At 35.0% G+C, this 22498-nt stretch overlaps 1 protein-coding gene across 1 annotated transcript; it reads left to right on the plus strand.

The window, feature by feature from the left end:
• Positions 1-1353: 1353 nt before the first annotated feature.
• LOC106833365 (olfactory receptor 4K1-like) lies at positions 1354-13744 on the plus strand. Its single transcript, XM_014844557.3, has 3 exons — positions 1354-1483; positions 10388-11345; positions 13714-13744. Exons 1-3 carry the CDS (start codon positions 1354-1356, stop codon positions 13742-13744), a joined length of 1119 nt encoding a protein of 372 aa, XP_014700043.3.
• The last annotated feature ends 8754 nt before the right edge of the window (positions 13745-22498 follow it).

The following is a 22498-nucleotide window of genomic DNA, read 5'->3' on the forward strand; positions in this document are numbered from 1 at the left end:
AAGATATTGGGTCGTCAAGTCAGTAATTACTGCCGGAATTTTAGTGATGTGACAGGGAGGAGAAGTCCAATAAATATCCAGACATCCCTCTTGTTCTCTCTATTCTCTTGCCAGTTGTTCCACTCTCCAAGCTCAATAAAAGCCACAGGTGAAAAAGCCTAGGATAGTGTAGTCCATGAAGATCAGCCTACAGGTGCACAAAACAGAAAAGGTATAAAATGGAGCAACTGGAGAAAAAACAAAACAACAAGAGAAGTGAATGGGGATAAAGAAGTGGGGATAGTGATGCAAGGATCTCTATCAAGAATTTTGTGTATAAAAAGGGAGAGAAAAATTTATAGTTGGGAGAGGATTCATTACGCAAACAAGGTGCTTAAATAGAGAAAATGGAAGAACTCTAGACTTAGGATAATAGAATTGACTTTAAATGGAGAGAATGAGTTTATCCAGTACATACCATATTCTAAAAGCCAATATAAAGAAGAAAATCCAAATGTTCTGTTTTAGAATGTGAGGATGATGATCAAAGCCACTTTCTGCATGTTCTCCCCCCACCATTACATAGGCCCACAATAGTTAAATATCTTCATTGCCCAACTGTACAAGAAGGAATATAATTTTGTGAGGTCTGTTTTTGTTCATTTTCATGTAAAGTATCTGCATAAAAATGTCAGGAGTACATCGGCATCATGTTGGAGTGAGCACTCCCTTTGACTCTCTCCTCTAATCAAAACCAGTTGGACCTCCAGTGACCAACAAAGGACTACCTACACAGCACAACAGACTTCTTAAGAGATCCATGCATCTATCTATCTGAAGGTGGGTGGACTGGACCTCCAAGAGGCAGTGGAGTTAGCAGAACAGTCCCCTCCCAATACCCCGGCAGCAGCAATCCAAAATGAGGATCCTCACACTGGCAAATATGCCTGAGAATGGCGGCTGCAGGGACAGACATGACACTTATAGCTTAGCCCCTGTCTTCTCTCAGTGGTGGCAGGTGGTGTACATGTCTAGAGGATTCAAGACATAGAATGGAGCCAGTGATCCAGCACCCTAACTCCCCTAGCATCGGTGATCCAAAATGTGGATCTGGCATGCGCACATGTAAACTGAGACTACAGAGGCAAACATAACTCTTGTGGCTTAACCCCTGCCCCCTCAGCAGCAGCAGGTGGCACAGACATCCTGAGGATTCAGGATGCCCCTAATCCCCTGGTAGTGGCTTAATCTTTTCAACAGTGGGGAGAGTATCCAAAATGTGGATTTTCCTGGCAAGGCTGGAGCATCCTGACATGAGTTTTCAAAAGACACCTGCTTGCGCCAGCATCCAAGGGTCTTCATAGATGAGAAGCAATGACACTTACTGGTTACTCACTACCCCCTCTAGTGGTGGCAGGTGGAACCTGTGACCTGAGACTTCAGGAAACAGCAGAACCCATGACCCAGCCCCCAAGTGGCAGCCCCCCTGACACTGGTTTTACCAGTAGTGGGGGCTGACAAACAAATAAACACATAAATAAAGAGAATAGTTTGGTGGTTACCAGAGGAGAAGTGGTTAGGGGTAGAGTGAAAGGGATAAATGGGCACATATGTATGGTGACAGATGGAAACTAGACTTTTTGTGGTGAACACGATACAGTCTATACAGAAGCTGAAATACAATAATGTACACCTGAAATTTACACAATATAATAAACTAATATGACCTCAGAAAAATAATTTTTAAAAAGACAACTCTAAAGAAAAAATTACATTAAAAAAAGTTAGCTCCTATTTTTTCACCAGGTTCTAGGTATATTGTCAGATTTAAATTCTGTCTTGCCTTAAAAGAAGGCAGAAGGAGAAAGGCATCTCTACATCTTCATATTTCAAATATTTAGCTTTAGTTTGGGATTTTCAGCTCAACCCTGACCACTAAAGTTAACACAATGTTACAAGAAACTTGCATGAACCTTTTAGTACCTATGTGCTTCAAAAAGTTGCAATACAGTATGATGGAGAAATGCAACAAGGAAATGCCACCTGGGATGGGAAGTTAGTGTCAACAGCTAATTTATACTCCTGATATTGAAATCCATATTTTCTACTGTTTTAAACAAATAATTCAACTTCCACATGGACCTAGCAGTGCACTAGAAATATGACAACATAAACATCCGTCTCAATGAAAAGAAAATTACACTGATTTTCTTGGTCTTGTAGACTCAGTTTTTCAGAAACTGCTTATCATTCATTTATACTATTCAAAACACCGCATAGTGATCTGGAATGAAAAATAGACAACTGAATCCATTATATTTTGTTACATATCCAGCCACCCAAGACCTTATTGATTTAAAACAGTAGCCATTTTATATTTACTCACAAAGCAAGTGGGTTCTTTCTCTGGTATGGGCCAGCATATCTCATCTCTGCTGGACTGTCTGATGAGTTTGGAAACTATAAGAGCAACAATGACCTCACTCGCACATCTGGTGGTTGGCAGGTGGCAGCAGGAACTAGCTGACTGCCAGCCACGGCATCTCAATTTTCTCCACGTGTCCTCTCATCTGTGCTTGGCTAGAGCTGGCTTATAGCAGCCCTAAAGAGTAGATGGTTAAATTATCAGGGATTTTGTAAGATGGCTGCTAAACAGGTGGTGACTTGAAACCAACCATGGTAGGAGTATTTACACCACAGACATTGGGAAACACTACAAGTGAAGGCCTTCCCTGGGCCTCCCTACCCCCACCCAGAACCAGTTATTTAATATTTGCCGGCACACTATTGCTTCTTATCCCCAGCAGATTAGCTAGGCTGATTCACATGGTGGCCTCAGGATTTCAATAGTGGCAAGAAAGGGCATCTCCAATGCAAAACACTTTGTGCTATTATCCAATTGGACAAAACAAGACACATGGCTAAGTCCACAGTTGGTGTAGAATTCTACTCAGAAATAGAAAGGAACCAACTATTGATTTATGTAACTTGAGATGAATTTCAAAATTATGTTGGGTAAAAAAAGGCAGTATAAAGTAAAAACATATTGTATAGATCCCATTTACATGATATTCTCAAAAAGACAAAGCTTTATAATATTTCTTAAAAACAAAAAATAACCACCTTATGGTCACTTATGCAGTCAACTATCCACTGAATGGATACTAATATTTGAGTACCTACCATTTGCTAGGTTCTGTACCAGGTACTGAGGATACAATAGTGATCCCAAGAGACTCAATTCTTGTACACGTGGAGCCTACATTCTTGAGGTGGAGAGAAGGAAAGAAGAAAGAAGCACCCATATGTACACAAACAAGTAAATAAAAAATTAAAATTGTAGTGAGTCTTATGAATAACGTCAGGGGATGAAAAAAAATTAGGAGTGACGAGAAAGGGTAGGGTGCTCATAAAAAGCTCCTGTGTGTAATGATCTTTCATCCAAAACCTGATAAATGAGAAGGATATAGCATGTGAAGAACCAGAGAAAAAATACACAGATAGAGGAAAGAGAAAGCAAAACTTCCTGAAGTGGAAAGGGGCAGTGTGTTCCAGAAAATGAAAGCAGGAGTTTAGTCACTGAGCAAAGAGTGAGAAGAGATGAAATGAAGGTTAATATGTAAAATGTAAAATGACAAAGACTCAGTAACGTGATTGGATTTTGTTTCTAGAGCAATGGAACATATTCACCATTTTAAAGTGGTTTGATTTATTGTGCTTTTATTTTATTTTTAAAGTATTTTTTTTTTCCTGAGGAAGATTAGCCCTGAGCTAACATCTGTCCCCAATGCTCCTCTTTTTTTGCTGAGGAAGACTGACCCTGAGCTAACATTCATGCCCATCTTCCTCTATTTTATATGTGGGATGCCTGCCACAGCATGGCTTGATGAGCGGTGCGTAGGTCTGCACCCGGGATGCAAACGAGCAAATCCCTGGCCACTGAAGCTGAACGTGTGAACTTAACCACTGTGCCACTGGGCCAGCCCTTTTATTTTATTTTTAAAGATCACTCTGTAGGAATAGCTTGGGAAAACTCAATGGTACAAGGTGGAGACCATTGGAAAGCTTTGAAACACTTCAGGAGAAAGATAATGAAAGTTTAGACAGGAGAGTTAAAATGGAAATAATTTGATAAATTGGGACTATTTTGGAGGAAGGCAAAGCAGGATTTGGAAAGGGAGTGAAGAAAGTAAGGAGCTAAGTTTCTGGCTGAAACAACAGGTTCAGTAGAAATGCCGTTAGCTGGGATGACAGAGTAAAGGAGGAATATGTTTAGAAAAGGAAGAATTGAAATGTCTGTGAAATATTAAAGGGAAGATGTAAAGAAGGAACTTGGTCTCTCAGAAGAGAACTCAGAGAAGCCTGGCCTCTTAGATCAGGCTCACCAAATGTCCTGGGCACTCACTCTGTGTCTCAACATTAATTATTTTCTCTCTGTCGCCTGCTTTTCTCTGTAGACCTTCTTAGTCCTGCTACTGCTCTGAGATATCTTTTCAGCACAACCAAAAGCAAGCTATGTGTATATCTAAGCAGTTTTATCCACTCCTGGCCGACTAAGCTTTCTTCCTGATTCTAATGTATGATCAGGCACTGAGCACTGACAACTAAAATATTGCATTTTTTTGGTGGCATATTACGTGGTATGGGCTTTGAAAAACTTTATCATAATATTTCCATGAAAAGGAAGGGGTAATGTGGATAAGAGAAAACAAAATTCTGATTCTTTTAGGCCCACTGCCAGATTTAAGTTTCTTCTGATATGATTTCCTTCAGGCTCTGAGTGTATGGGCTGGTGTTTATGGGCATAGGCACTTTAAACAATGGAAAAGAAGGCATGTATGGAGACAAATTATTAAATGAAAGTAAATGTAGCTGTTGCAAGCTTCTGGGTCTACATTCCTCCCTTGTGATATATGCCTCACTTGCAATTATAGGCAAATGATTTAAAAGATCTTACCATCTTGTTTTTTGGAAAGGCAACCAAAATTTTGTTAAGTAACTCCCTCAGCAGGATGACCTCACTTCACAGAGGAAGTTCTTTGATTGGCTGTTGCAACCCATAGGATTGGTTATTTGAGATTTTGGGGCATGTGGTTTGATGTTTAAATATTTGTTTTATGGGATCTTGTGACTCACTCTTTTTTAAAAAAATATGTATTTATTTTTAAATGTATTTAAAGTGTATTTTAGAGGTTTCTTTTCTTCAACTTCTTACTGCTCCACTGGGATTTCTCTCAAAACTGGTATGTGGAATTTAATCACATCAAGCAAAAAATTAAATATAGATGTTATCATTCGGAGAGTTAAAGGATTCTGGCCTTAAAGTACTAGAATTCTGGGCTTAATTACTAGAATTAAGACGACTTGGGTTCTTGAGCACAAGAAGCTGCAGTTTGTTTATGAGAATCCAAAATCTGAAACAAAATATCAAACTATTTCTAAACGTCTCTGCTACCAGAGATTATGGATGGAGAAAGCAAGGGAAAGTGATCATGTTGATATATACTTCTGAAAGAACAGAGATGACCGTATAGAATAGAATGGGGCAAAATTGTCATTTTAACGACCAGGTAGACTTCCTCAGATATAGGTTGTCAGTGGTCAAGTCTTTAATTAAGCAATATGTAGTTAGTAAACATGTGTTTTTGAATATACAAAACCCTGTTGACCAGCAGTGTGCCTTTGTGACATGAACTTTACTAAGATTTAGCTTTTTCTACCATAAAGTTAGGATAGTAATAGTACTCCCTTTGTAGCATTGTTGTAACAATAAATGAGTCAACAGATGAAGTATTTAGTACAATGATTTGTATGAAGTTGGCTGAAAAAATACTGGCTGTTATAATTATGATTAGCAGAGGCTCTTTCCTCTCAACATTTTGTAAGTATAGAATGGTGTAATTCAAGCTTTTAATTGAGGACATTTTCTGACCTCTATTCTTTTGCACTCTTTTACATCAGAGTTACAAATATGTTTACGTAATTATTTGTCACATATCAATGCAAGGCAATTAAATTAATTCTATCACATTCAAAAGCTTTTATTCAGTTTGGTTAGTTATGTACACAAGGACAAGAAGCCAATTATCTCATATAAATATGGTTATCTTCCTTGCCAAGCTATCTTCTTACTCTTCCATGTCTTTGATTGATTCTTTTCATGTCTCAATCACATCTCCACTACTATCACAAAAACCTTTAAATTATTATGTTTGTGGATCTGAGCTGAGCAACCTAGAGTTTGACCCAAAGGAGAAGCTTCGACAATTTGATCTCTTGCCTCGTAAACTTCACTTCTTTCCTTCTACTTGACTGGAATGCTTTTAGTTGATCCTCCTAGCTCACAAAAATCAATTTCTGAGTCCAGAAAGTACCACACATGAATCTCAAATTTCCTTTTAAATGGAAGGCTGGTTTCACATTCAGTTTATCTTTATCTTAGATAGAGCCCTGCAATTGCTTGCTTTCCAAAGTCAGTGACCAAACAAAGACAATCCCCAGGATACTCTGAAGTTCAAGACAGGGCATTATTTAACTCTGTATTCTAAATTTGAAGTAGATTTAATAGTGAAAGATCAAAGAATGCTCTCCTGTCTTTCACAGTGATAACCATTGGGAACATAATTCTAGCTCTGGTTTGCCCTACTATTTTTTTCTTTTTTAAGATTAGAGCTAAAGAACTCCAAACACTGAAAGTAACTACAGGCGAATACAGAGAGAACTGTAAAGAACCTTATCTTGCTTCTTTTCATTATCTACTTTCTTTTTTGTCAGATTTCCATTTCATTGTTTCAACAGAATATAGGCTTATTATAGAAAAAATATTATTTCCTTTTAATATTTAATTTTAATTTTATTTTTGTTCCTTTAAAGTTTAGTAGATTGTTAATTTGTTTAGAAGTGTGTATTTTTCCATTCAGATTGGCTTTGCCTGAATGGAGGTAAAACTCTATTAAATAATTTTTAATTATAATCATATGTTAACACAAATGATATTTATTTAGCACTTTATAGTTTACACAGCTCTTTCAAATGTATATTACAACAAATGAAGAATTAAAACTTCATAGAGTTGTGATGAATTGCATGAGGACATGAATGTTACCTGTTTTAATCATCATTATTTCCCCAGACCTACAGAATACTGGGCATATAATCATAGCATATGCTCAATAAATTGGAATAAAAGAACAAACATTATCACAGAGTAAGTAAGGAAACCAAGAATGAAAACCAGATCTGATTTCAAATGGTGTGCTCCTTATATGATGGCATCTTGTGGAAACTTTTATCCTTTGCCTTTCTATGAAGACTTGCTATTCACACAACTGTGAATAAGGATTATAATTACATCTTAATTTGAAAAAAATATTTTTAAGATGGTTTTAGAAAAATTCTGCCCATAGTTGTAGAATGGAATTAAGCCAATTAAAAAAAAATGTAGACAAAGTGGAATGGTTTAAGGTCAGAAAACTTTGGTTTAATACATTTATCACCATGCAAATTCTTGTCAGGCCTTATATATGCATAGCTATGGTATAGGAAGATGTTTTAAAAAGCATAAGATTCTTTGAAGTAATGCAAAAAAAGTAATTAGCAATTTTTATATTTTTAAATGATCTCAAATGCGAAAGTCTTGTCATGAATAAATAATAAATAATATATCTCAACTGTCATCAAATGTGACTACAGACACACGGAGCTCTTCCAGCTTCTGAGATCTTGCCATGAGCTTCATTTCAAAGGGTTATTCCTGGAAATCACAGATCATTTAAACTTTATTTTGAATGATAAAATTAGCAGCATGCATTTATATGAAAATATGTAAAATTGCTTTTCAAATTCTGTACGTAGAAATATATGTACGGAAATAAAGAATTTGGAAAGTAATTTTATATCCATATTTCAGTCTAGAAAAAGAGGAACATTTTTAATATGTTTTATGACTGTAATATATTTTAAGATAATAAATTCAGTCTTAAAATAAGTTTTAATATGTTTTAAGACATTTTCTGATCACCTGGTTAGTCCGTTTCCCTTTGCACTGCTTTATTTTCTCCATAGCAATTATAACTGGGTGATATATATGTTATTTTTTGTATTTTTAATTGCCTTTGCTAACTCTGCCACCTACTTAGAACGTAAGCTACGTGAAGGTGGGACATTTTTTCCTATTTTTTTCATTGCTTAGTCTGCAGAGTCCATAAAAGTTCATGGTGCAGAGCAAGCAATCCACATTATTTATTAAAAAAATAAATTACATCAAATATGCTATTCAATGGGCTTTGGAAAAACTCTTCTGTTATTGTGATGTTAACCTTATTAGAGACAGAGGGATTATAAAATCATCAGCAAAGATAAGTAGTACAAATATAAATTTAATTACAAAATATATCACGCTAATTGAAATCACATTCAGTCCCATCTTTGAAGAGCAGATAGCTGGTGAGATTAAATAGTCTCAAATTCAACAGTATAAAAGTTAAATCATGGTGAGAACAGTAGAGTGCAACTGTGATACTAAAAGAATCATTTTGACTACAAAGAGTGGATGCTTCTGAGGTTCTAGAAAATAATTCTTCCACCACTACATCGTGTAACTCACTGCTGTGAAACTGGCTTTACTATAGAAAAGTGAATGTGATCTGTTGTTCACACAGTTTAACTTGGTACAACTTAATTTCTCTCTCTTCTTATTACTACAGATTATCTCAAATACATGGCCACATCGTACTCCTTTTTCTGATGTCATTTGTCAGAATAACGAGGCTGATTTCTATCTTTTTATGCTTGGCCTATATTTCCTCTCCCTTCAAGATTCTGTAACAGGCACCAGGCTCATTTTCTGCTATTTGTAATCTGAATGCGTAAGTACAGTACATATGACTTTCAAAGTACTATTGAGATCTTGAACACTTCTACACAAACATGTTACAATACAGTATTAAACTCTCAACTTCTTCCTCCCTTCCATATTGATTTATCTGTTAGTTAGACAAATCTACCTACCTAATTATCTCTCTCTCTCTCTCACTATCTATCATGCCAATCCATAAATGCCAAAGTAAAGAACAGTTTATGTAACTATGTAAGTAATTACAAGGGAAATATCAATTTCTAATAACAATCAGTATCTTATAGCCTCACTGTATTATTTTTATAGGTATTGGAACTTAAGGATCTATTTGATACCATATGATCTCACTCATAAGTAGAAGATAAAAACGACAAAAAAAAAACACACATAGCATTGGAGATTGGACTGATGTTTACCATTGTGGAAGTGGGGAGGGGGGAGGACAAAAGGGGTGATTAGGGTCATATGTGAGAGGATGCACTATATTTAGTGTTCGGGTGTTGAACATGATGTAATGTATACAGAATTGGAAATATGATGTACAGCGGAAAAAAATAAAAATTAAAAAAAAAAGAGTGTTTATAGCTGTTTTACTCAGAGTAGCCCTAAACTGGATCCCAAGTGTCTACCAGTAGATGAATAGATAAACAATCCGTATTTGGATATATCTATATACTGGAATACTACGCAGCAATAAAAAGGAACAAACTACATGCAACAACATAAATGAATCTCAAAAACATTATGCTGAACAAAATAAGCCAGATACAAAAGAGTACACATTAAATGATTCTATTTGTATGAAATTCTATTAAAAATCTGATTTATTTTGACAGAAAGCAGATAGTGGTTGTCTGAGGTTTAGAGTCTGGGGTGGGAGGACAGATTGGCTAGAAAATGGCACAAGGAAACTTTTTTTAATCTACTCACCTACTGATGGATATTTGGGGTCCAGTTTGGGGCTACTATGACAAAGCTGTTATAAATATTTTTGTATGATTCTTTTTTGATGATGGAAATGTTCTATATCTTGATTGTTGTGTTGGCTATATGAGTGTAGATATTTGCCAAAACTCATTAAACTGTACACTTAAAATGGAAAAAAAAAAAAAACAGTACCACATTATAATTTGCCAAATGAAATGACTGTGTTATAAGACCCAGTTTTACTGAATAGAGGGCTACAGAGTACTTGATACTGACCAATGCAGTCACTGTAAGATTAAAGATAGTTCATTTTATATCAGCTCATGACGGTCCATAATTGCTCTTTCACAGATCAATAAAGTTTCTTAGTTAGTATCTAGTATGAGATAGTTTTGTGTGATGTAAATATCAGATTAGAAGGAATTAGACTTTTAAATATCCCGTATTATAAGGATATTTCTGGAGACATAATATCTTTAAGTGTTCTAACTGTAAAATGATAACATGGAGTCAAAGCTCAAAATATAGTAAATAAAATGACACTAAAAAAAAGGGGATCTATTTGATTTACAAAATGATGAAGGCCTATTCCTTATCTTTCTAAATTATTTTTCACCCCTCTAGATAACTTCAGGAACCCAGATTCAGCTAATGGATGGAGCAATAAGTCAGTGGTTACTGAATTCATTTTATTGGGTCTATCTAGCTCTAGAGAACTACAGCTCTTCCTTTTCTTTATCTTCTCTGTGTCTTATGGAGCTGCAATGTTGGGAAACATCCTTATCATACTCCTGGTAATTACAGACTCTCACTTGCATTTTCCGATGTACTTTCTCCTTATCAATCTCTCCTTCATTGACATGTGTCAGGCTACATTTGCCACTCCCAAGATGATTGCAGACTTCCTCAATGAATACAAGACCATCACTTTTCAGGGATGCATGTCACAAATCTTTTTCTTGCATGTTTTTGGGGGTAGTGAGATGGTGCTTCTTGTTGCCATGGCCTATGATAGATACATTGCTATATGCAAACCTCTGCACTACATGACCATCATGAGCCGAAGAGTGTGCACTGTTCTGGTGGGGGTCTCCTGGACCATTGGCATCCTGCACTCAGCCAGCCACCTGGTGTTCACAGTCAATCTTCCTTTCTGTGGACCCAACAAGGTTGACAATTTCTTTTGTGATCTCCCCCTCGTGATCAAGCTTGCCTGCCTAGACACATATGTTTTAGAGATCCTGGTGCTCACCAACAGTGGCCTGCTTTCACTTATCTGCTTTCTCCTTTTGCTCATTTCTTACACTATTATGCTTGCTACTGTCCATCACCAAGCCTCTGGTGGGACGTCCAAGGCACTTTCCACCCTGTCTGCTCATGTCACTGTTGTGGTTCTTTTCTTTGGCCCAATAATCTTCATCTATATCTGGCCCTTTGAAAGCTTCCCAATTGATAAATTTATCTCTGTGTGTTTTACCGTCTTCACTCCTCTTCTTAATCCCATGATTTACACACTGAGGAATAAAGATGTAAAGGAAGCCATGAGGAAGCTGAGGAACCGACACACAGTTTCCAAGCAGGTGTTTTAGACAAGGTGGGGAAGTAACACAAATGATTACTTCTTGTTCTTTGTAATGCAGATATATGATTGTTATTAGTGTGTTTCTATCACAACTGGTCTTTCACTATTAGAAGACCTGAATTTGATGATCTAGAGTTGGTAAACACAGTGCAGAATCTCATATTATGATACCAGTTCCAGCAATCTGTGGTACCCCTCATTATCCCTGAAACAACAACTATGTGTATTAAAATTCCTAAGTACTTTTTCCTCTTATATAGGTATTGTTAAAAAAAATCTTCTAGAATTTTAAAATTTGCTCCATATCAAAGCAGATTAGCCAACACATCCGATTTGATTGGGGTAATGTAGAAATCAACTTAGCATTCTTCGAGTTAAAAAGAAAATCTGCTCAGACATGACAGGCTGTATGAAGAATCTTCTACTTTTATTAGTTATTATTCATAATTATTTCAAATAATAAGTTGATTTCCATAAATTGGCTGCAAAAATTCCACATTTACAAATAAGGAATTCGTGTTTATAAAATCTATTTTTATTATACTCATTATTTATGCTAAATTTTGAATATCTGAATTCTGTAGTATCAATTATTGGACTGAGTTTTGCTACTGTGACTTTGAAACAAATAACACATCAAAAAATATCACCAAGTCCATAATTCAAATTACGAGAATAGTCTTCCACCCTCTGGGAGAAATGTCATAGCATTTACATACAGATGCTGTTTACATCACTGATAATAAACCTACCATCAGTTGAAAATTATGTAGAGTCTGTGAATAGTAACTGGTTTTGTTCAATTAATTTTATTTGAATGTTTAAATTTGAAGTTAGTCACTGAAAGCACAGATATTTGTAATTGGAAAATACACTCTATACTTATTTTTCTCAAACTGCAAGTGAAATCTCAGAAGCATTCTACCAAATCATGAAACAAATAGGAGAAGGAAGGTAGGAAGGTGAACACAATTGATTCAGTCCCTTATCAGTCACAGGTCTGTCATTGTCATCACTGCATCTCTGAGTTCTTGCCAGAAGAAGTTTATCCTGTGTGTTCAGGATTTGAATTTAAACTTGTGTTCTTTGAACTGAAGATTTAATTGTGTTCTTGTTTTTATTACTTTGAATAGACTGCAAGTCCCTAAGGTAATTATTGTTCTATCTCTTACCATGTTTGTTGATGTACCAAAAGTTTAACTTGTAAGCACGTGCAGTAAATGCCATAAGGATGATATAATGCCCCAAGCACTGATTTCCAGGAAAGTTCTACTGTTGTTTGATACAAATGAAACATTTGGAGAGATGGAGTAGGAAGTCAATTAAGATTGTCCATATGGATTTTTTTAGTGTGTGAGGAAGATTCGCCCTGAGCTAACATCTGCTGAAAATCCTCCTCTTTTTTCTATTGTTTTTTTTTTTTTTTGCTTGACGAAGATTAGCCCTGAGATAACATTTACTTTAATCTTCTTCTACTTTGTATGTGGGATGCCTCCATACATGGCTGATGAGTGGAGTAGGTCTGTACCCGGGTTCCAAAGCCATGAACCTGGGCAACCGACGCGGAGCGCAAGGAATTTTAACCGTTCAGCCACGGGGCTGGCCTCTAGATTGCCCATATTTAAGTCTTATGATTCTATGTTAGTCATTGTACTCTGTAGCAATCTTATCTTGTTTTCATATTTAGTTGTTCATGTGGGAGGTTGCTTCATTGGATGTTACTTTAACAAACTGACATAGATTCAAAACAGGCTGCATCGTTATTATTAAAATCACCACTGACAGATGTTATAAAAGGGCAAAAGTCATAGTCTCATGTTCAATAAGAGCTTTCAGAGCAATAAAGACAGCTATAAAAAAGTTTACTAGCAATTAGGTAATAAGGGCAAGCAAAAATATAATAAATATCATAACATACATATGTTGAGTTAATAATCTCAATGTGGTAATCATCAGTTTTGTTCAATTCAGAGCAGCCCAATGTATTTCAGCAATTTATTTACTTAATTTATGTCAGATATTGTGGAGCAATAAAGGAGAAAAAGAAATGTCTCTTGCCACAAGGAAATGACTGAATTGGGAAGCAGAGAATCATAGAGGTTTTGAATCAAAAAGGGCTTAATGGTCTAGATAAGAGTTGCAGACTAGTATCCCCAGGAGAGGACATTTAGCTGACTAGCCACCAGAAAGGCCTCATAATTGAAATTAACTAAATGTATTTCCCCACTTCAAGTTTGGCCCACAGACTTACAGACCCCGAGATCTCAATTTGTCAATAATTGCAAGAAACTTGGAGAAATTTTTCAAACTACATTGAAAATATAATTGTCAAACAAATCAAATAGTCATGGCACTATGATTAAAATAGAAGTCAAATTATTAGGAAGTGGTTTCGTTGAATCTATATTAAAATTTAAAGTTTTGGTTACTTGATTGACGTATCTGAGATCCTCAGACTTTTATTGCCTGACAGGGAAACACCCACATGAACAATTTTGGGATAGACCCTATTATAATTCATCTCAGTGACTCACTCTCTTATTTATCCCTACACTCAGGGCTGCATACAATCTTTTTGAAGGTGTGTTAATACCTCTCATCAGTTTAAAATCAAGACTCCCTGGCGCAGGAATCATTTTAATTGAGAGTTGGCATATGTTCTCCTATCCATTATGTATGCTTATAGAACTTAACTCTCAAATGACAACCTTATTTTATTATTTTTAAAGGTTTATGGGTCAAAGATCATAAACAGCAAATTTAAAGAAAATATCCATAACTGGTAAACAGAAATAGAAAAAAAATTCAATATAACAAGTCATAAAAATGTAAATTAAAACAAGAGAGAAGTCTTGTGTCCCCTATTAGTATGACAAAGAATAAAACAAAAAAGTAATACTAACTAGGACTGAAAATTTGGAGATGTGGAAATTTTATTTAGTCAAATACTACTGAAAAATTTCCAGAAAATAATTTGGTGTATTTATGAAAATATGTCTTTATTCATGGCCCAATCATTATATTTCTGAGTCTTCTAACTTGAGTGATGTATCTTCTAATTCTGAAGCATGAAAGTAAATGTGTATGTATGTTGGACATCAAGGCCTCTAGTAAATGCTAATATTTCTTCCGTTTTCTGGGAGAACGTTCTTGCATTTACTTAACAAGAACAGAATAACCTAGATTCCAAAATTTGAAAAGCATCATATAATAAAGGAGAATTTTCTGCCAATCTCACTTGAAAACAAAAATACAAAATTCCTTTAAAAAAACTGCAATATGAATCCAGGAATACATAAAAACAGGAGAAAAAATAGTGATTTATTTAAGATAACCCAGAAATGCAATGTTGGCTTAACTTTTGACAATCATTCAATATATTTCACTGTTTTCACAGAATAAATGAAAATAAACATACAATTATCTAATATATGCAAGCATTTTATAATAATCAACAAACATTGTTGAAAAAACTTTCCTAAACTAGAAATAGGAAAAAATGTCTGTGCACGAAAACTTCAGTATCAAGCACAAAGCATATAATCGTACCTAGAAATAACACTGCTATCTACTCTACTGATCTGAAATGTAGTCCAGAAGGCAAAAACAAGGTTAGCAAAAATTCTAAAAAGTGTGATCATCGAGTAGAAAGATGTTGGATTCACAGCATATCTAATTCAGAAGAATTTTGGAGGTCAACTGAGTGGTTAGCAAAAAATACTAAATTATTTAAAAACAAATCTTGAAATAATTAACCTTATCCACAAGTAACTTCACTCACGGAACATGGACCACTACTTGTAAAGAAAGAAAGAAAAAATCCTCCTCTCAGAAATGCAAAATTTATAGTGTCTATCATTCAATCAAAGATTACTAGATATGTTAAGAACAAAAATATGAATTATAACCAGAAGAAATTAAATTCATATAAATAGACTCAGAAATTACCTAGATAATGGGATTAAAAGAAAATAACTTTAAAAGAACGAGTAAAAATATGCTCAAAGATATAAAGAAAAATACTAACATAACAAAGATAGAAATGGAATTTATTTAAAAGAAAAAAATGGAATTTTTAGTGACTAAAAACATAACATTAGACAGAATATTAGTGGAGATTATTTGTGCAATATTAGTGCAGATTAGACCCTATAAAAGAAATGATCAGTAAACTTGAAGGCATAGCAAGAGAAAAATCTCTAAACAGAAGTACCAAGACAAAAATACAAAATGGAAAGCTGACTAGAGTCACAATGATATGTAGGATAATATCAATTGGTCTAACACATATGTAATTGGAGTCCCAGAAGGAAAGGAGAAAAAGAAGGTGTACAAAAAATATATGTTAAGAAATAGTGACCAAAATTTTCCACATTTGATTAAAAATATTAAAATAGTCAAGAAGCTCTACAAACCCCAAGTGAAGTAAATTAATAGAAAATCACAAGACACCACAATTAATACTGAAAATTTGTCATCAAAACATCTTACTGCAACCATAGATAAAGATCATAAACAGAGGAACTAGGGTAAGAAAAACAAAGACTTTTTATCAGTAGACAAAATAATAGAATTGTTAAAGGCTTAAAAGGAAACAACAAATTTTTGATGTAATCATTGATGTAGAAAAACATCCTTAAAAATTTACAGTGAAATGAAGACTTTTTTAAGATAAACGTAAGCTGAGAAAATTCACGGTTGGTAGACATCCACTAAAAAACCAGAAGATTGGGGGTCAGCCTGGTGATGCGGTCGTTAAGTTTGCACGCTGTGCTTTGGTGGCCTGGGGTTTGCCCGTTCAGATCTCAGGTGCGGACCTACATGCCGCTTGTCAAGCCATGCTTGTTGCAGGCATCCCACATATAACGTAGAGGAAGATGGGCACGGATGTTAGCTCAGGGCCAGTTTTCCTCAGCAAAAAAGAGGAGGATTAGCGGCAGATGTTAACTCAGGGCTAATTTTCCTCACACACACACAAAAAACAAAAACAGAAAGTTAACAGAAGTCCTCAAGAGAAGGAAGAAATACTAGATGTGGGAACTCAGTTGTATAAAAAAAAACCTAAAGAATACTGAAAAGGGCTAAACGTGGAGAAATTAAAATATGTTTTCTAATTCTTAAATTTATGTAAAATATAATTGGATTATCACTCTCAGATCTAATCTCCTGCCTGAAATAAACAAAATACGAACAGAATATATGAAATAATTTCTAGGCAAGGCAGGAATGTGATTCCTGTGAGAGTATAGCAAATACATCGGGGCCCTATGTTATCCTAACCTTCTGCCTAAAGATGTTTTCCAGGCAACACACCACGGAAGAGAAGTACATGCAAAGCCCAGCAATTTCTGTGAGTTTGAGAGAACAAGATGAAATCAGTCTTAAAGACATATCTACGCTCCCAAGTTCATTGCAGCTTTATGCCCAATAGCCAAGACATGAACCTAAATGTCCATGAATGAATGAATGTATAAAGAAAGTGTGCACACACATACAATGGAATAATGTTCAGCCTTAAAAAAGAAGGAAATCCTGCCATTTGCAACAACATGTACAAACCTAGAGGACATTATGTTACTTGAAATAAGCCAGACACAGAAGGACATATGCTATATGATACCACTTATATGAGGAATCCAAAATAGGAAAAATCACACAAGCAGGGAATAGAATGGTGGTTGGTCAGGTACTAGGGAAGGGGGTAGGCAACAGGGAAGTATTAGTCTAGTCTAAGGTTACAAAGTTTCAGCTATAAGATCAATAAATTCTGGAGTTCTAATGTGCATCCTGTTGACTGTAGTTAACAATACTGCATTGTACACATGAAATTTACTTAGAGAGTAAATCTCAAATGTTCTCACCACTGACACAAAAAAATAGTAACTTTGTGAGGTGATGGATGTTAACTAACTTTATTGTGGCAATCATTTTATAATATCTATATCTATGTCTATAAAATCATCACATTGCACAACTTAAAATAATTATAAATTATACTTCAATAAAGCTAAAAAATAGTGAAACAAGAATTAAAAAACTAGCGTTTCAGTTATACAAGATGAATAAGTCCTAGAGATCTACTGTACAGTATAACGCCGATAGCTAACAATACTGTGCTGCATGCTTAAAATTTTTCTAAGAGAATAGATCTTATGTAAAGTGATATCACAAAAAAATAATAATCAAGAGGGCAGGAAGAAACTTTTGGAGGTAATGGATATGTTTATGGCATGAATTATGGTGACAGTTTCATGACTGTATAATTATCTTCAAACACATCAAGCTATATAAACTAAATATGTACAGCTTTTGCATGTCAATCGTAACTCAATAAAATGTTTTCTTTAAAAAACAGATTAAAGAACCACATCTAACAAAAATTTAAAGCATGTCAAAGTAAATTCGATTAGGAAAATTTATTGTAATTGCTATCTCAAAAATAATATAACATTTAATAAATATTTTGAATAAAAACATTAAATGTAAAAAAGAAGTATGTTTGATGCTAAAATGTTACAATATAGTTTAATAAAGTGGAAAATAAATGTTATAGAGCAATTAAACATTAAATAAACCTAATAATGGAAATGAAATGACAAACTAAAAAACAAAACAATGCAATAGAGGTCAGGAAAAGTGGGAAAAGGAGAAAATATAGGTAAAATAAATATAAAAAATTAGCAAGATGGTAGATATAGAGCCATTTAAATAAATACATGGTATGTAAATGATCTAAGGACTCCACAAAAAGGCCGATATTTCCAGAATGAAACACAAGCAAGATCCAATTATTCACTGTCCACGAGGAATCCACTTTAAATATAAAGACACAGATTGCTTAAAAGTAAAAGAATGGAAAAAAGATGTACAACGTAAAAAGTAATTATAAGGGAACTGAAGTAGTCATATCAGTATCTGACTCTGAAGACTTCAGAACAAGGAACATTGCCAAGGATAAAGACAGAGCTATCATAATGGTAAAGAGCTTAACTATCAAGAAAACATAACAACCCTAGTCTTGTTTGCACCTAATTCCTGAGCTTTAAAACACATGGAGCCAAACGTTTCTTCTTATCAAATTAGATTTCCAAACTAATTTGAAAAATTACATACACACAAAAACCTGCACATGAATGTTCATGGAAGCTTTATTCATTATCACCAAAAAAAGAAAAAAGGAAGCAATTAGGATGTCTTTCAATAGATAAACAGAAAAATGAGCTGAGGTTCATACTGCAAAAAGTAAAAAGCACAAACCTCATTTAAAATGGAATCAGGAGGCCAGAATGAGGAGCTCTCACCCCTGTTGGGATAACAGAGTCCAACAGGAAGAAGAAAGACTTCCTCTTTTTGACCAGCAAGAAGCTCAGCCAATGAGAGATTGTCACAATTCAGTCAACGAAAAGCCACTACATTTTGAACTCCCAATTTCCTCCAGAACTTTTTGTCTACAACAGCCCTCCCAACTTCCTCTTTCCCCGTATAAAAGACTTTCTCCTCCCCTTGCTGCTGGGGACTTTCAAGTGGATTGCCATGCTTGTAGACCCCAAATTACAATTCTTTGTTGATCTTGAATAAAAGCAATTTTTGCTGAAGAAATAACTGGCCGTCTATTTGTTTAAGGTCTGCAATATATAATAGAATAATATATACTATGATAAAAAAAAGAATGAGCTATTAACCTGCGCAAGAACATAGATCTTAAATGCATATTGCTAAATGAAAGAAGGCAATTGAAAAGGTACACGTTGTATACACTGTATACACTGAACATATAATGTTCTGGAAAAGGCAAATCCATAAACAGAGAAAACACAATAGTCATTGCTAGAGGTTTGTGGATGGGCAAGTGGTCAATTACAAAGGAAACTTTTGTGGTGATGGACGGTACTAGAGTCTGGGGTTTTGTGTTATGAATCCAGAGACTCATAAACGTTCAAATTCTTTTTTTTTTTTTTTTTGAGGAAGATTAGCCCTGGGCTAACTGCTGCCAATCCTCCTCTTTTTGCTGAGGAAGACTGGCCCTGAGCTAACATTGTGCCCATCTCCCTCTACTTTCTATGTAGGACAGCTACCATAGCATGGCTTGCCAAGTGCTTCCATGTCCGCACCTGAGATCTGAACAGGTGAACCCTGGGCCACCAAAGCGGAACGTGTGCACTTAACCCCTGTGCCACTGGGCTGGCCCAAAGCTCAAATTCTTGAATCTGGTAACTTTACATTCCAGAACTTATCCTCAGACAGCAATTAGAAATTTAAAGATGATTTTTATACAAATTACTTTTAAAAATGCATATTCTCAATTAAGAAAAAATACATTTTCTACAATGTGGGAATAATTATTTGATTATGTTTATAAATTGGAACATAAGGCGACTAGAAAAAATAAGTTTACAAGTTATATGTAACAACAAGGGGAAATGTTCATGATTCATGTTTAGAGAAAATAGCATTTTAAAAAGCTTCATAGACAGCCTGATCCCATTCACTAAGATAGGTTTGGGAAGTAAATACAGGGATATTAGAGAAGTAAACCTCACCTATCATTGATAATTTGAAACTGGATGTTTCAGAGGATGATAATGATGATATTAGCAGAGTTGCTACTTACTGTAAAGGAAAATTTAGGGAAAATATATTAATTTTGGTGGTACTCAATTTGTGGTGCAGTGGTGTCTTAAGATATATATTGTAATCTTAAAATTAGAGCTATACACTTAGGGCAGTGTCTAATAAAGATATAAAGTCATTTGACTGTATTGAATCACTAGCAGGAGATCTTAAGGAGGAAATAAATTCCAAATAACAGATTTTTAGAGATTATCTACATGAAAAAGTTAATAGAAAGAACAGATATGAAGGAAGGGTACTAGAAAGTATTGGCCAAAAAGTGCTCTAAACTCATATATCTGGGAAGGGATGAAGAATCAGCTTGGCACCAATCATAAATTCAAAATGTTCCAACCTGTGGACAAGGCATCACAGTAGACTGGGAAGGACATTAGACAAGGGATTAAAAAAATGTGTCTCTAAACTGGACAGTACAAGTTGAGTCAAGCAACTAATTCCTCAAGAGCTCTTTCATCCTATCTATACATTTAGAATGTTATACTAGTTGATTTCTAGTATCAATACTAGCATCAAAATTCTATGTGATAATAAGAAGAAAATTCTTTCTTTATCCTTTTACATTCTGTCCTTGAATGTAGAAAAACCTCAGAAGAGGAGCAAATCAGAGCTTCACTCAACAGTATTTGTGCCTAAAAATTTGAACTAAAACTTCAAATTTTTGCAAAATTCCTTCAAGTCCTTTCAGCAGAATCTACTTTGTAGGATGCAGTGTTTCTATTATAAAACAGCTGTCACTGCCCTACCCTAGAGTCCTTGCTTTGGAAACCAAGCATATGGCTCCCCTAAACTATTAAAATACCAAGATGTTTGTACTGCTGTGTAGTATGCAAAGGCACAAAATGGCTCCTCATTAATTTTTGACATTCCCAGTGGCCCTGTTCTAAAGCTCTCCTGAAGCAGATAGGACTAGCCAACAAAATTATTAATTGCTTTTCTTTCTACCATGTTACATTTTCTCCACCAGATCAAAGTATTTCCATTAGTCCTGCTGTTTTGTCCATTTGTGAAATCCTCAAGGTGATCCCCTATAATTCTTGTGAGCAAACAACCTTTCTCTCAATTAGCCCTAATGAAGGTGATTTCTGCTATCATAACTCTCCTCTGGGTCTCTTGGTCACTACAATCCAGTGACGTCAAATCACTAATTAGCTTCTAACTATTGTAACGGCTTTTCTTATATCCATATGCTAAGGACAACAATGCTTCAAAGAATGAATGGTGAAGACTGAAGCCTGAAAAGACATGGGTTCCCTATATTTGCCCCCATCTGATGGATCCTGAAGAATGTTCTTTCTCCCAGTAGGTGCAGACACCAAAGGCTGGGGATAGGAAGAGTGCTGTTTTTCCTCAGCTTCCTAATTCAGTCAGACCAGAGAACACAGAGGGGCAATTATCCTCCACATTTTCAATTAATCTTTAAATATTGTATCCATTTTGACTATTAATTATTGTCAAAATATCTAACTCTGAGAAATGATTAATGGCCATATTCCTTCACTAAAACCAGAATAGGTTTACTCTTTTGATTGAATATAATTTTATTTCAATACATCTTTATGTAATTACCTTTGTCATTGAATCAACTTCCTTTTTGGGGATCATGTTTTAAAAGCCAGAGAATTATAGAATATTAAAGTGTAGGAGGGAGAATTTTTCCCTTTTTTAAAAGAGAAGTGGAAAACTTGAACGGTATGTAATTTGCCTAAAATTGCAAAGTTATTTAGTAAGAGGTAGCATTAGAATAGATATATTCTATAACTCAAGCTAATACCTCTGTTGTGGTCCATGATGTCTTCGGATATCATCCGTCGATTTGGACTTAAGGCTATTTTACAGCTTATAATTTAGAACATCTTGGTTAATACGTGACAAGAAAGTATTAATATTAATAACATATGAAAATGAAAAATCCTGCTGGATGTATATCTTACTTGTGAAAAAAAGAGAATGCTCTACATATGATTACTGTCTTTCAGAATCTTCTTACTAGTATGACAAATCTATTATTGCATGAAATGTTCGACTCAGTTATTTCATGATCACAGAGCACACATCTCTGACATGTGAGGAAAAACTTCTACACTTTGAATCAAGGGAAAGTGAGATGAAGGAAAGAGAAGCCTAAATATTCGCTAAATATGGTTTTAATAAAATGATACATTATTCCTGATACCTCAATGTCTTTACAGACCCCAAATCATGTAACAATCACTGTAAGTGGTAATACTTCCTAAAAAATATTCTTGCTAATTTTTAAAAGAAAACTTGTATGAAATTCTTGTAGGTTAAGTTGCTGAGGCTTCCCCTTGAGAACATGTTTAAACCCCTGAAGAATTGCATCCAGACTTCTGAACCTGTCTGGTGAGGGTAGAGTTGCAAGGAAGCATTTTCCTAGTATATGTAGGTAAATATTCAATACTTGAAGCTGCAATGGAAACTAGGAAATAATCCAGTTATCCTTAGTGACATATGATTGGTTTTAATTTCTGGCTGTCTCAAAGTTTTTTGTGATCATTTAGTTT

This window comes from Equus asinus, chromosome 2 (genome assembly GCF_041296235.1).
Source record: "Equus asinus isolate D_3611 breed Donkey chromosome 2, EquAss-T2T_v2, whole genome shotgun sequence".
Lineage (NCBI taxonomy): Eukaryota > Metazoa > Chordata > Mammalia > Perissodactyla > Equidae > Equus > Equus asinus.

Excerpts from the sequence above, each read along its gene's own strand:
- LOC106833365 (XM_014844557.3), top strand. The coding sequence starts at position 1,354 with ATGACACTTACTGGTTACTCACTACCCCCTCTAGTGGTGGCAGGTGGA. Across the intron at positions 1,484-10,387 it reads CCCTGACACTGGTTTTACCA|ATAACTTCAGGAACCCAGAT; the intron begins GTAGTGGGGGCT and ends TCACCCCTCTAG. Across the intron at positions 11,346-13,713 it reads CACACAGTTTCCAAGCAGGT|AAGTCAAATTATTAGGAAGT; the intron begins GTTTTAGACAAG and ends TGATTAAAATAG.